This window comes from Barbus barbus (genome assembly GCF_936440315.1).
Source record: "Barbus barbus genome assembly, chromosome: 43".
Taxonomy (NCBI): domain Eukaryota; kingdom Metazoa; phylum Chordata; class Actinopteri; order Cypriniformes; family Cyprinidae; genus Barbus; species Barbus barbus.
In genome coordinates this window covers 995,643-1,011,320 of record NC_136721.1, presented here as the reverse complement: position 1 = coordinate 1,011,320, position 15,678 = coordinate 995,643, and the positions used below count along the sequence as shown (strand labels likewise).

General features: G+C 39.2%; 1 protein-coding gene across 1 annotated transcript in view; it reads right to left on the bottom strand.

The window, feature by feature from the left end:
* gabrb2b (gamma-aminobutyric acid type A receptor subunit beta2b) overlaps nt 1-15,678 on the bottom strand; it is a gene marked incomplete at both ends in the record, with an annotated part of 82,169 nt that overhangs the window by 26,008 nt on the left and 40,483 nt on the right. Inside the window, one exon of the mRNA XM_079405052.1 lies at nt 5,196-5,278. Coding sequence (XP_079261178.1) covers nt 5,196-5,278 — 83 coding nt within the window. The remainder of the gene's footprint in view (nt 1-5,195; nt 5,279-15,678) is intronic.

Genomic DNA, 15,678 nt, shown 5'->3' with positions numbered 1-15,678 from the left:
TTGTCGTGTTTCAGAGGTGCTGATTTGAGTAACTTACTCTATCCTTCGACGGTAAAGTCTGGTCAAGCCACAGTTGTCGTTTCTACGGTCTCACAGACTTTAAATACATAAGGAAATAAATAAATAAATAGAAACTTTAGAGGAGTGCATATCACTAAAAATGTATAAATATTAAATATGCATACTATATTCTTAATGTATTATATTCTTAACCTGTTATTGATGTCCTAATTATTTAATGTAAATTTAAATTTATCTCCTAATCTGATTTGTGTTAAAATTGTTTGAAATCTTCAGAGGCTGTTTTCTCCAAAACCAGTTGAACTGACAGCCACCTTTTAAATTATTATATCTTGACAATGGTTGGGAATAGAATCATATTTTATATATATATATATATATATATATATATATATATATAAAATTGATTTGTCAAAACACTCAAAATAATGGAGCAGGAGACATTATTCATGCCACTATAACCTGGAGAACTGTTCAGACTCAGAAGCACTCATGGTGGTTCATGTTTGCAGACACGTCGGTAAAAACCTGCACACTCTGAAAGTTGCATAGCATCAACTAGTATGATTCAGCTAGCTCAGTCCGTCTTGTGTGTGTTCATCCTTCAGAGGATGACCTGACCATCTGACCCCACTAACCATTTTTGCAAAGAGACTTGCAGTGCATTCAGTATACATTCATCAATATGTGCTCGTTGGGAAATGAACCTGTGACCTTGGCTTAGCTATAGGTAATGGTAGAGTACAGCTGGTGCTCTCAGCACACTCTGTGTTCTCAAAATTCTCTGCGGAGTTTACTTGAAAGAAAGTGAAACTTGTGAGAAACTTGGACAGAGCTTGGAAAAAAAAAAGGCAAAACCAATTAGATAAAAGTTCACGGGATTCTCAGAGGATTTGAGGTTATAGACACATTATGCTTGCTGACAGGATGTCAATACGGCTGTCAATACAGAGTGCCATTTCACAACTAAAAGAAAGAAAAAAAGAACGAAAGAAAAATAAAAAGAAAGAAAAATGTTTCTTAGCTGAGAAACCACCGACTTGGACATTACATTACGAGCCCAATATGAAACCAGGTAGGATTTGTGCATTTTCACTTTGTCTTAGCACTAAGCATTAGCTGTTCTCTACAGTTCAGCCAGCGTGTTGGAGTTCACAAGAGCGCAATTAGCAAGTGTACACACGTGCCCTCTCCTGATCTCCTCCAGCTCTTAGCTCTCCGTCTCTCTGCTTTAATGGCAGTGGGCAGTGGGCCGTACGTAACAGCGGACGCTGGAGGATTCCTGCTGGATCTCCGCTCTCTCCCAGCGCACACCACATATATAGTCGCAATTAGATTTGATTAGGCCTTTTCTGCTCATGGCGCTCTGTGGCACGAATGCTGACTGGCTCTCTTTATCTCCTGGCTTTATGGAGATGAAGGTCATCCTAATTAAGCTAATGGTGGAGTACGGCTGGCTCTCTCTCTACACACACAGTGCTCTCAGAGACCTTTCTTGTGTTGCTTGTGTTCAAAGAACCCTTAGAGTTCAATCTGAATTGGTCGTGATTCAAAATTAAAATGATGACTGCAGTTGAGTTTGAAATATCTACTTGAAACTCTCAAGGTCAAAGTCAAGGTAATTTTTTTATTTATATAGCATCTTAATAGAACAAGGTGCTTCACAAAAATACTGAAAATAATAATAAAAATACTGAGTTAAAAAATTTTTTACAACTTGAACCATAAAATTGAATAAAAATCAAGACTAAGAATTTAACTCACTAAGACTAACATATCTAAAATTATAAATAGGCTTGACAAAAGAGATACGTTTTCAAAGATGATTTAAATGCAGAAAAGGTACAGAAAACTAATACAGAAAAGGATCTGTCGCCGATAGAATTAAAGCGGGACAATGGGATGGTTACTAGTTTGAGGATGATCTAAGAGATCTTCAGGGGGAGTATGGACAAATAAGGTCTGACATGTAAACTGGAGCCAGACCGTGCAAGGCATTAAATACAAAAGTCAAAACCTTGTAATCAATTCTGAATTTAACTGGTAGCCAATGCAAATGTGATAAAATAGGGGTGATATGCTCACTCTTTTTCTTCCCCATTAAGAAGCCAGCTGCAGCATTTTGAACCAGTTGCAAGGGAAAAAACTGGTGAAACGTGAAAGGGTTGACACCAGCATATAAAGCATTGCAATAATCAAGCCTTGTTGAAATTAAGTGTGAAGTGAAGTGACATACGGCCAAGTATGGTGACCCATACTCGGAATTCATGCTCTGCATTTAACCCATCCAACGTGCACACACACAGCAGTGAACAAACATACACCGTGAACACACACCCAGAGCAGTGTGCAGCATTTATGCTGCAGCGCCCGGGGAGCAGTTGGGGGTTCAGTGCCTTGCTCAAGGGCACCTCAGTCGTGGTATTGAGGGTGGAGAGAGCAATGTACATTCACTCCCCCCACCTACAATCCCTGCCGGCCCGAGACTCGAACCTGCAACCTTTGGATTACGAGCCCGACTCTCTAACCATTAGGCCATGACTTCCCCTTTTTCCTCAATTAAGGCATGAATGACTGTCTCTAGATCACTAAAAGATGGAAAAGATTTCAGTTTCTGTAAACCCCTAAGGAAAGAAATTGCTCTGACAACAGAGTTTATTTGATTGTCGAATTTTAACTCCGAATCAAAAACAACACCCAGGTTCTTTACATGAGTGCGGATATTTGCTTGCAGAGGTCCTAAAGAGAGGACAGGCATCTGTATTTGTATCTTTATATCCAGACTTTAGAACCAGACTGAAAAACGTATGTGCATACTTCAAACTTTGAATGTCCTTTACAACAAATGCAAAAGCCAAACTTTGAATGTCCTTTACAACACATGCAAAAGCCATTGACAATTATGTCAAACTTGACCCAACATGTAATGTCAATTAAAGTCATCCTGTCCAGACAATACTATGTATGCAGTGCCTTGCTAAAGTATCCAAACCCTCTTTTTTCACATTTTAGTATGTTGCAAACTCATGCTAAAACACTTAAAATAAAACTTTTTTCATACCAATCTACACCTAATTTAACCCATAATGATAAAGCAAAAACCAGATTTGAGATTACTTTGCAAATTTATTACAATGAAGAGAAAAAAATAAAAAAACGAAAAGGAAAAAATGAAAAACCTGAAACATCACATTGCTATGACACTTGAATTTTGTGAGAAATTAGGCTGCGTCCCATTTCTCTGGATCGTCTTTGAGATGTTTCTACACTTTGACCAGAGTCCATCTGCTGCAAATTCAGATGAATAGACAGAAAAGGCACACACCTGTCTATGCAAGGTCTAAAAGCAGAAAATGCAGATCAGAGCAAAAACCAAGTCTAAGGAGCTGCCCTGCAGAGCTCAGAGACGGAGGCACAGATCTGGGGAAGGGCACAAAAACCTACCGCATTAAAGTTTTTCAAGAGCAGACTGGCCTTCATATCTTTTAAATGCACAAGGTTTGGAACAACCAAGAAATCTTCAAGGAGCTGCATGGCCTCCCGGTGACTAAGAACTTAGGTGGAGGTGCAAAGATCATGTGTAGAGATGAGAGAAACTTGCAGAAGGACAGCCACTGCGTCACTTCACCGGCCTGGGCTTTATGACAGAGCAGTCAGACGGAAGTGAAGACACATGAAAGGTCAATTGGGATTAGCAAAAAAGCATCAAAAGGACTTTCAGACTATGAGAAACAAGATTCTCTGGTCTAAAGAACCACATTTCCAAAGCGTCATGACTGGAGGAAACCAGACAACCACCTGCACAACCCCAGCGCTGAAGCAGGCCCTGGTCATGGTAGAAGAAATGCTGAACACAGCGAAATACAGAAATAACCTTAATGAAAACATGGTCCAGAGCACTCTGGATCTCAAACTAAACACACAGTCAAGGTAATGCAAGTGGCTTAGTGTCGACTCTTTGAATGTTCTTGAGTGGCCCAGCTAGAGCACAAACTTGATCCCAATCAAAAATCTTTGCAGAGATCTGAAAAATGCTGTCGACCAAAGGTCCCCACTCAACTTGACAGAGCTTGAGAGGATCTGCAGGGAATAATGACAGAAAACCTCCTAATCCATGTGTGCAAAGCTTGTCGTATTATACACGCAAAAGACTGTAATCGCTGCTGAAGGTGCTTCAGCTAAGTACTGAGTTAAGGGTCTGAATACTTATGCAATGTGATATTCCCCCACCCCCCAAACTTACACTGTAAAAAATGATTGGGATTTTAATGGTAAAAAAATTGTGAAAATGCTACAGTAAAAACCTGTTAAATGGTTAACGGTGTCCCCCTACTAGATACGGTTAAAAACTTTAATAGACATTTCATGTCATTTTACTGTAATAAAAAAAAAATTGAAGTGAAAAAGAATGTATAATTTACAGTTCAAAAAATGTAAATTGACATTCCCAGAAATCTCTGCATCACGTTTGAAATTTGATGGTCTTTCTTTGAAATAACTGTTTCTTCTTATCAGTTACGTTTATTTGGTTTGTATGTTACATCTAATGTTGTTAAATTAATGTTTATTGCATATTTCAGTTTCATGTGTCACCATGATGGTGTTTAGTGTTTGTGTGAATGACACTGTGCACCTTCTATATATATTTACTAGTATTGGTCTTCTCAGCTTGTGGAAAAGCTGCTAGTGGTAAGCTTTGGTTCATCATGTGACTTTCTCATCAACACCTGATTTTGATGGTTATCAGTGTATTACAAAGGTACAAAACAGATTTCAGAACTTCAACAGGTTGATATATTAACATTATATCAGTCAATGAAATACACTTTTTTTTTTTAACTGTAAATTTAAAACCGTAAACCCTAAAAAGTTGCTACCGTATTTTTTTTTACGGTATAATTCTGGCAACCACAGTTGTCTGTTTTTTACCGTAAACTTTATATATATATTTTTTTACAGTGTATCTGTTTGCAACGTTCTCACAAACCTGGGAGTTTAATTTGTTATTATGGGCTATGGAGGGCAGAATACGGTGGAAAAAATAATTTGAATCATTGTAGCATAAGGATGGAATATAACAACAAAAAAGCACTATATATAAAATGCATTCATGTCAGATGAATATGAAAAATTGATGCATAGAAAAAAAGAAAAAAGTCTCGTGGGACACTCACAGCTCTCGATCTCCAGCGTGCAGTTCTGCTCATCAAGCGGGTATCTGCGCAAGTCCATCATGCAGGCGGCAGTGGTCGTAATCCTGCGCACACAGAGCGTGTAACTGTTAGTCACTATAAGCAACTATTTCTCTAGCATTCTGTTCATTATAAATGTGTGACCATGCCAGAGTAATGCATTTCCAACATACAATACTCTTTCACATTCCTTTGTGTGTTTTTTTTAAATCATATTTTATTAATGTAATGTATTTTCAAGGCAAAGTGTATAAAAGGATTTTTATAACCGCTTTCCTGAACACTTTCCCCATCGCCCCACAAACAGGCCTTGCCCTAATCTCACACCAATGTATATGAATAATACATAAATACAATATATGGAAACACTTTAGTATAGGAACCAATTCTCTCTATGAACTAGTTGCTTATTAGCATGCCTATTACTAACATAATAGCTGTTTATTAGTACTTATAAAGCACATATTCTGCATGACCATATTCTACCTCCCTAATCCTACCCAAAGCCTAAACTTAACAACTACCTTACTAACTATTAATAAGAAGCAAATTAAGAGTTTACGGAGGCAAAGTCCTATATCACTTGTTAGTAGCGAGTACTGGACCGTAAAATAAAGTGTGACCCAATATATAAACAAGTTTCATCAGTGGTGTAAAAAAAATTAAACATATTTGAAGATACAAACTTCTATAACTTTTTTTATTTTATTTTACTTTTTTTAAACTTTCACTTCAGCAATAATCTGCCAAGTGTCTTCTTTTAAAAGTTAGGTCTGTGTTCCAAAGCATTCAAGATTTACCACAGTTTAATGGATCAGATTAGTGCTATTCTATAAATATAATTTAGTACCACAAAACCTAAAATCCCTAAACAATATAATAAAATAACCACCACGCAAACAACAACAGAGGATAAAAATGTGCATGTTTCTGCACAAGATAACTTCATTATAACTGCAACATTTCAATAATGCAGTTCAAATTAGGTGCATTAGCTCAACTAAGGGTTTTAAAATCCTAAAGATAAATAAAATATCTCTAGCTTCAAAAATACTTCCTTGAAATCAACAATTACATTTAAATGTTAACTCTTCACTAGCAGCTTTGCAGATCCAGTCCATTACTGATAGATAAAATCAACCATATGTCACATATATGATGTTCTATGAGGGAAACATTGCTGTTGATCTTCAAAATGTAATGTTCACTGGCACTTGCTGCTGCTACAAAACAGAGATTGCCATTTTTAGAGTACTAAGATGTGCTTTATTTATAGCTATGTTAAGAATGAACGTTAATATAACCATCTCACTACACTTCCTTTTGAATCTATGACTGCAATATCAAGTCTAAAACGCTTTTAGTGAATAGTCCCTGTTCTCCTCTTCAAAATAGAAGGCATGTGAAATGAGCAGTAAAGAGTGTTTGAACTCCGAGAAGGCGTTTGCGGGGCTGCAAACATTCACTGCAGTGGACCCTGCAAGAGAAATCCTCTTGCAGGGATTGATAGATGAGCGAAAATCTGTGCCCTACTTCTTTTGAAGTTGTACCAGAATCACCTTGCCTCCATGTCAAAGCTGTGGTTCCCACAGCAAGTGAGAATACCAAAGAAAAGAGGGCAAGCAAAAGGGGTATTAATATCTTCTTTGATGTATACGCTACAGTATATCACAGTGGTAATAGTGCAGTTGCTCCTAACAGAGACTTAGCTTCAGCTTCTACTACAGCGTTTGTATATCTCTTCCTTTAATAACAAGGTTTCATTAAAAATACTGATGAATCTGAGAAAAAGAGAGCAGAATGGGCCAGATCATGGTACACACTCTTAAAAATAAATGTGCTTCACGATGCCATAGAAGAACCTTTTTTTGTCTGAATGGTTCCATAAAGAACCTTTAACATCTGAAGAACCTTTCTGTTTCACAAAATGTTCTTTGTGTCGAAAGAAGGTTCTTCAGATTATAAAAAGGTAAGAAAGAGTTTCAATTAATGGCTAAATGAATGTTTAGAAATATAAATTGATATTTCCTACTGGCACACTACAGCAAAAGATAGAAATAACTGACTTAAAAACAGTTTTAGCCGCTGGAAACACTAGTGTTCATTTTGACCACCAATTTATGTCATTCAAAGTGACCATCGGAAGAAAGAGATTTTGCAAAACACCTTTCAGTAGCACTTTATTTCACAGTACGTGTACTTCCCTGATACATACATGGTAAATATATTGTACCTACAGGCAAATGAGTGGTAACACATGGTACTTACCTGAAGTGTATGTACATGGTAACAAATAAGAAACACGGCTGTAGTTAACAGTCGCACATGCATGGTAATTAGTTTGTACCTACAGACAAGTGTGGGTAAGAATGGTCACTTGCAGGTAGTGCCCGTACATGGTAACTAATTAGATACTTTACTGTACTTACTAATGTGTATACATGGTAAATATGTAGTACTTACGGACAAGTGGGTACAAACAGGCCCGTCCTTACAGTATCTGTATATGGTAACTAATAAGACCCATTACTGTACATACTAATGGTATGCACATGGTAAATGTGTAGAGGCACGGAAAAATGTGCTATTATGTGGTAACAAACAAGACACATACTGTACTTGGTATATACGGTACGCTTGAAAAGAGGACTGTTTTTCAATTGCTTGTGTAGGACTGTTAATGTTAAATTGCTCTCCACAACAGTGCTTACAAAGTTTGAAGAATCTAATTAGTTACCATGTACGGGCACTACCTGTAAGTGACCATTCTTACCCACACTTGTCTGTAGGTACAAACTAATTACCATGCATGTATGACTGTTAACTACAGCCTTGTGTCTTATTTGTTACAATGTACATACACTTCAGGTAAGTACCATGTGTTACCACTCATTTGCCTGTAGGTACAATATATTTACCATGTATGTATCAGGGAAGTACACGTACTGTAAAATAAAGTGCTACCCACCTTTCTTCTGAGTTACAAAGGCTCCTGGGGTCTGCTTATTAATACTGAAAAGCTATTAGTTTTTTAATAAAGCCTGTGCTGGCTTTGGTTGGTGAGATAATTAACATTACATTCATTTTGGAAGGGAAACAGCAATGAGAGACAGCTGGCCTTGTCTAGGGCTGCACTCTTTCACCTTTCAAAGTTATAACCTGCCAAAATCACTCAAGCAGAATAAGGACCCTGGGTGTGTTAGACGACTGGCAAGTCTCTGCGAGAACAAAGAGGAAAAAGAATGATATGAATTCCTCAGGGAGAGCTTGTTCAGATTTCTAAATTTGCTAGCAGGGCTGGCAGCTGTTGTTAAGGTAGCAAATGGTGTTAGTGAGAGAGTTTCAAGGTAAGAGTGCAGTAGATACTACTTAGACAACTTGACATATAAGTGAAGACTTTTCTCCATCAGCAGAGTAAGTGCTTCGCCTAAAATAAAATTAAAATAAAGTGCCTCGGTACTCTGTACTGTTTACCTGAACGACAATTTTAGCCAAAATTAAGAAGCTTGTAAAAGCACCAATTCTGTTAGTAACTGGCGACAGGATGCGGTGATAACAGTAATAATAGGGGACACATATGGTCCTCTGTGTTTGCGGCTGGTTGGATTTCTTGGCCATATGACTGGGATGGCAGATCTTTTGACTGGCTTTGATTTCAAAGCATTTATGCATGGTGCATTACCACATAATGTGCCACATGATTTTGAAAATTAGCAGCTCACACATCAACATCATAATTTCTAATTTCTTTAAGAATGTGAGATACTGATGTGTTCATCTGATGGACACATTAGGGGTAAGTTTTACTAACAGCTTGCACCAGCATCTTTTGTCATTAAAGTTGTGCTGTCAGTTTTACTGAAGACTCGCAGTGACGAATTAGCGCTGAAAAGGCATGGACAGAGATGGGCACAAATACTTCAAAATGTATTTAAAATAAAAATACTAAATAATGTGTAGAATTTTTTTTTTTTAGAAACAAATACAAAATACTGTGCGAGAAAATGTATTTAAATACAAATACAGTATTTTGTATTTTGAAAATACACAAAATACATACTTTATCGCTCTGACGTGTCAATAACTCCTGCCCACTATAGCTCCACAAATATATTTGCATACCACGACAATATATAAATGATATAGAAAAAGTTCAATCATATTATCATATTGCTATAGCAAGCAGTAATGCTGAACACATTTGACTAGCTAGTTGATAAAAGCAAAGTCTGGCCAAAAAAAAAAGAAAAAAGAAATCAAGACTGACTAGTGCTAATGCTGTCCCCCTTGCTAGTGCTTTTTTTCCCTTCATGCTATTGCTAACTAAATGCAAATCGGAATGGTGTTCCATTTTAACCTTAATCAACAAGTACAAATGACCATGACGTCCTTATTTTATGCTGCCTTCACAGGCTATTTTTTATTTTTATTTTTTTTGTATATGACTTTTCTAGTTGGAAACTGGACATGCATGCTGTTGTCATATTTTCTACTTTTTACTATATTTTTTATAGCCACGTTTCTGAGCTGTTGAGGCCATAAACTTTAAACATGGTGGAGGGGAAAACAGTTGCTACTGGGACAGGTATTCTTTCTTTCCCCACAAAAGCAAGATAACCTTGTTTTTATGTTAAAATCATGCACATAGTAGTGCAATAACCATTTCAAGCATTTGTATTTAACTGAAAATCCAGAATCGTCAACGAGCTAGCTATAAATATCACACTGTGAATGTTTATATAGTTGTCAATGAATGGGATGCTGCATTTTATTCAAAGTTAAATATCTTAAATAGCTACGATTTTGGCTTCAATAAGATTTTCCCAGGAAACCTTGCATCCTCCATGATTCAGTCCAACAGCAAAGCACTTGAATGCGACAAGCTTGTAATCAGGACTTCTGAAATTGGAAGTAGGAAATTTTGATAGCACAAGAAGGCAGTATTATTCCTTATTTTCTTACAGGATTCCAGAAAAGTTCATTACCTAATTCTAGATGGAGTCATACATGTGTGAAAGTGGCATTTCTGAACAAGTTTAAATACAAAATACATGTGATTTTTTTTCAAAGGTATTTAAATACAAAATAGTATTTTGTATTTCAAATACGTATTTTAAATACATGTATTTGAAATACTGCCCATCCCTGGGCTTGGACCCAGTTATTCTTGCACCTGACCTTATTGAATATGCATTTTTAGGAGTTTCCATTTCAGACGCAAAATTTATGGGAGGAGAGTATTAAAATGAATCATGCAACGAGATTTACTAAGGTTTGTGCTTTTGTGCCATTATTTAACGCCCAAAAAAAAAACATGACTGAAACTATTTTGTGCGTGAAATGGATGCAATTCTTGTTGCAGAGAACAGAGAGCACGAGGTAGAAGGGAGAGGATTATTTCCACACACATTCTAATTTTATTTTGAACGCCAGAAGAACACATTATCCGAACATTGTTTGCCAAGCCATGTTATTTTTAATTTGCTTCAGGAAATAAAAGATGACTTTGAACCCTCAACTAGGAGTCACGCAATACCAGCTCTATCAAAACCTCTAGCAAACCTTCATTTTTTGGCCTTGGGTTTTTTTCAACGTACTGTGGCTTCTTTATTTCTTTATTCTTTATTTGCGACTACACTAATTTGCGCTACGCTTGGTTCATTACGTTGGCCGATATGTAAATGAGATGTTGCGTCTGTGTTCTTTAATTTGCGCTTTTGTGAGTAAAACACCTGCAGAAATCCCCATGCCCATCAGCGCTGTTTTGGAATTGCGCTCTCGCGCTAATTTGCCCTGTTTAGTAGGTGTTCGTCTTCAAGCAACGCTGCACAGACCGATCGGTGTATGACATCAAAGTACCTCGAGAGTGATTCAAAAGCAGCGATCGGTCTTCATTTACGTTATTCTAAATATCTGCTAAGAATTGTGGTTATTTTTACTACCATGCTTGACTCAAACCAATGCACGGCACAAATGATTAACTCATGGCCATAGTTTTAATGCGCTTTGTTTATAGCAATGTTGCTATAACTGGGGTTGTCTATGCTGCCATCACGTTCTCCACACCGTTTCTGTATAGTTCTGTATTAGTATAGTTTGATTGTTGTAATAGTTTTCAAAACCAAGCATTATAAAAGTGCATGCAAATATAGTGACGCATGTTGAACTTCCAGATTACCTTCATACTACACACATTCATTTTATACAGAGCAAATTTTTAACAAGTCTCTTACTTATTCAAAAAGTACCAAGTGTTTGATTTCAGATGCAGCCATAATATAATTACACTGGCCTTTAAACTGGGTCATACTACTGTCATTGCCAGGAGTTTAAGTGGAATTGTATTCCATGTAAACATTCACCACACAGTTAAATGATGAATATTATTGAGACTAATCTGTTTAACTAAGTAATGCATTACTCATTAATTGAAACAGCATATTTTTGCTGAATAGTCCAGATATGCAGGAAAACTCAAATGACTCTGTCCTGAAAATCTGAAAATGAATCTTTAGAATATGAACACCGTAGCGAATAGAAAATTCGGAACAGCTGTTTGAAAACGTAAATACTTTTTTACCTCCTTCATTCTCTGTGACAAGCGCATGTAAGAAATCAACAGCAGATACGGTGGAAGAAAGTAGTTACACAAGAGAGCTTTTTGGGTATTTAAAAATGTATTCTGTGGAATGTAAAAATGCAATATGACATGAGCAGGAGATGGATATGGCTCTGTACCGACATGACTGTGAGCTGTGCTGATATAGAGCCATATCACACTCCTGCTCGTGTGATATTGCTCGTATATGGGTGGAAAAGTTCAGAAGAGTACAAGATTGAGTAAAGGTATAAGCACAAAAGATCAGAGATAAAGAAAAGATATTTGCTACATTTAAAGTACAGGGAGATAACAAGATGACAGTGCCCTTAGCTCAAGTGTACAGAAGCTCTCAAGGTGAAGAAACACCAGGCACACCAGATGCCCGGCAAAAAATAAACATACATATATATATTAAACCTGCTTAAGCTGGTAAATATATATACAGTAAATATTAAACAGACAGTCTATTAAAATTCTAATGACTGCTAGTTGATATGTAATTGCAAAGTTATTCATATGTCTAAAGTAGACTATCAAAAAAGTGTTACCTACAAAATCAGTAAATCTGTGCATTATGGGAGACTGCTGCACTGCAGAACATAAATGACCTGTAATGTGACATAAACATTGTGAATGACAAAGCTTGAAGCAGCAGATGGTTTTCAAACCACCAAATCTATTCTATATTTCAGAGGAAAAATCATTTCAGCTGATCTGCGATGTTGTTTGATAATTATGGCAAACTTGAAACTCTCACAGCAGTATGATTGCATAAATATATTATATTGCATATAATAAGACCAGGGCAAGTTAGTTCTATGTGTTGATTTTAAACATCGTTCAAAACTGACTTAAAATCACCATATGTTATTTAATAGCTATAACAAGTAAATAAAAACAACGCTGGCATTTCTGTTGGCCAAAACATTGTGTTTAATATCATGCTGTTTGGTGAATTGTTTGTGTTTCACATGTAAACATTTTTTTTTAAAGAATAGGCTGTTTAATGGCAGGTTGAAAAGGTGGAATGAAATGAGCATTCAATTAGGAAAGTGCTTAGAAAAACTTTACACAGAAATAAAAGGCTTGAAAGTGGACACTTTCTATTCTACTGAATTAATGCAGTCTTTAATGAGACTTTAATTGTCACTGCAACATTCTGATAAAAACATTGAAAATTTTTTATGAAAACCCCCTTCGACAACAAAGCCATCTGTTTTACTGCAGGGCCACAACAATGCCAAAGTCAACAATCTTTAATTAACAGTTCAGATTATATACAGTATAATGGCATACCGACTGTCTAGTAAACAAGGCAGTAAGTAAATTATTATGAGTTCTTGCTGGTGTGCCCAATCTTACTTCAGAAGCTTATTAGCATAAGCATTATTATTATTATACATTGTCACAAATGATGCATTTGACCTCAAGTAATAGAAAAGCAGCAAACTCGATGAACTTGAGCAGAAACTTTCAGTACTGTTAATGCAGATTTATGAGGCACTTGGTAACTGATCATATAATTTTAATGATGCATTTCTTTACTTCAGCAAGATAGTTCAACTAATGTAGGGCTAATTATACTATAATTAGTTATACATAAAGAGCATATCTCAATCTAATTAGGATATGCTCTCATGCATATTCATATAAATCAAGCATGAGTGCATATAATAGCTGGAGATCTTACATTTCACGAGTTCACACTTACATATATTTAGCACGAGTTACGTAATGCATATTTGGCGAGTATAGTAATACGTAGTTGGCGTGCTGTCCTGGGGAAAGGCTCTGAGCTCGGGAATGGCCCGAACCCAGAGTATCCCCCAAAAAAGCAATGGGTGTAGGACAGCCGCCAGACTTAGATCCCCCCCAAAATACGCACTAGAGATCTGGTGGGAGCTAGTTATGAGGAGTGGCCTGTATTGCAGGGCCGGGGGAGACTATGAGCTCTGAGGGAGCGTTTTGGCATGCATGGTTAGGCCCTACCGGTCGCTGATGTGAACTGCGTGGTTTAGGGCGACCGGTCGGGGTGGGCTCGAACCGAAGCTCAACAATGTGCTCATCACGAGTGGATGGGTGAGCCCTGCCCGCCGATGGAGGAGCAGCGGGGTTAAAGCCCTGACCAGGATGACCCGAGTTGCCTGCAATGGGATAGTTCACAGAGTCGGCGTATGGGCTCTACTGGCCTTCAGCCCCTGCTAATCAGAGGACAGAGGGCGGTGTCTGGCAGAGAGGGCCCATGAAGCCTCCGACTAGAGCACAATACTCCTTCGGACGAGTGAGTCCTATCGGCTTGGCAGATGAAGAGAGTTTGGGATGCCCGGCAAGGACGCTTTCACGACATCTGACGGGAGATCAAGACTCACAACATCGAATGGATGAGCCTCACTTGCGGGCGGCAAGCATAGGAACCCACCGGGAGAACAGCGTCGACGTCTGACACGGGATCAAGACTACGATGTCAGACGGATTGCCTTGCCGACGAGAAGGGAGAAGAGAAAACCCGGAACTGGGAGGGCTCTCACAGCATCCGATGGGAGATTGAGACTCATAGAGCATTGAATGGGTAAGCCTCGCCAGGCAGGGGGAAAAGGTGTGAGGCTAGAAGAGACAGTTGGACGGTGTTTGGCGGGCAGACGAGATGCTTAGCAGCTGAAGGCTAGGCCTCGCCACCCGTCGGACGGAAAATTAGGTGGGTTGCCAAGACCGAAGCTCTACGAGAGGCCAATACTCACTGAGTCTAACGGATCGGTCTCGCCGACTGTAGGATGAAGCGGCAAGTTGTCTGGCTGTGAGGCTCTCGCCGACGCCCGACGGGAGCACAATACCCACTGTGTCGGACGGGTAAGCATCTCGAGCTTGGGACTTGAAAAGGTGAGGTTGTCTGGCCGGGAGGCTCTGTCGAACAGGTAAAGAAGGAAAGGTAAAGTTTGGTCGGGGCGCTTAGCCGTCATCCAACTGGTGGGCGTGCTCAACCATTTGATGGGCCAGCAGCGCTGACGTAGGAGGAAAAGGTGAGGTTGTCCGGCCGGGAGGCTCTCGTGACATCCGACGGGAGATCAATACTCGCGAGTCGGATGGTTAAGCCTCGCCGGTGGTGGACTGAAAGCTAATTGCTTGACCGACCGGGTATGTGGCTTTTGACAAGGGTTTGATATTGTGGCGTGAGTGAAAGGAAAATGTAAGTCTGTCTGGCTGGGAGGCTCTCGCCGACGCCCGACGGGAGCACAATACTCACGGTGTCGGACGGGTAAGCCTCGCCGAGCAAGGGACTTGAAAAGGTAAGGTTGTCTGCCCGGGATAGCTCTCACCGGCGTCCGTCAGGAGATCTGGCTCACTGAGTCGGACAAGTGAAGACAGAAAGGTAGAGTTTGTATGGTCGGGAGACTTCGCCAACATCTGTCTGGATACTGGCACTCGCAGCATGGATGGGTAAGTCTCGCCGGCCGTAGCATGGAAAAGGTACGTTTGTCTGGCTAGGGGGCTGTTGCCGACGTCTGACGGGAGCTCAATGCTCACTGTGTCAGATGGCTAGGCCTTGCTAAGCGTGAGACTTGAAAAGGCAAGGTTGTCTGGCCGGGAGGCTCTCGCCGGCGTCCGTCGGGAGATCAAGACTCGCTGTGACAGACATGTAAAGACGGAAAAGATCAAGTTGTGTGGTCGGGAGGCTCTTGCCTAGCATCCGACTGGAGATGAATCTTGCAGTCTGGATGGGTAAGTCTCGCCAGCCGTGATATGGAAAAGGCGAGTTGTCTGGCTGTGAGGCTCTCGCCGACGCCCGACGGGAGCACAATACTCACTGTGTCGGACGGGTAAGCATCGCCAAGCGTGAGACTTGAAAAGGTAAGGTTGTCTGGCCGG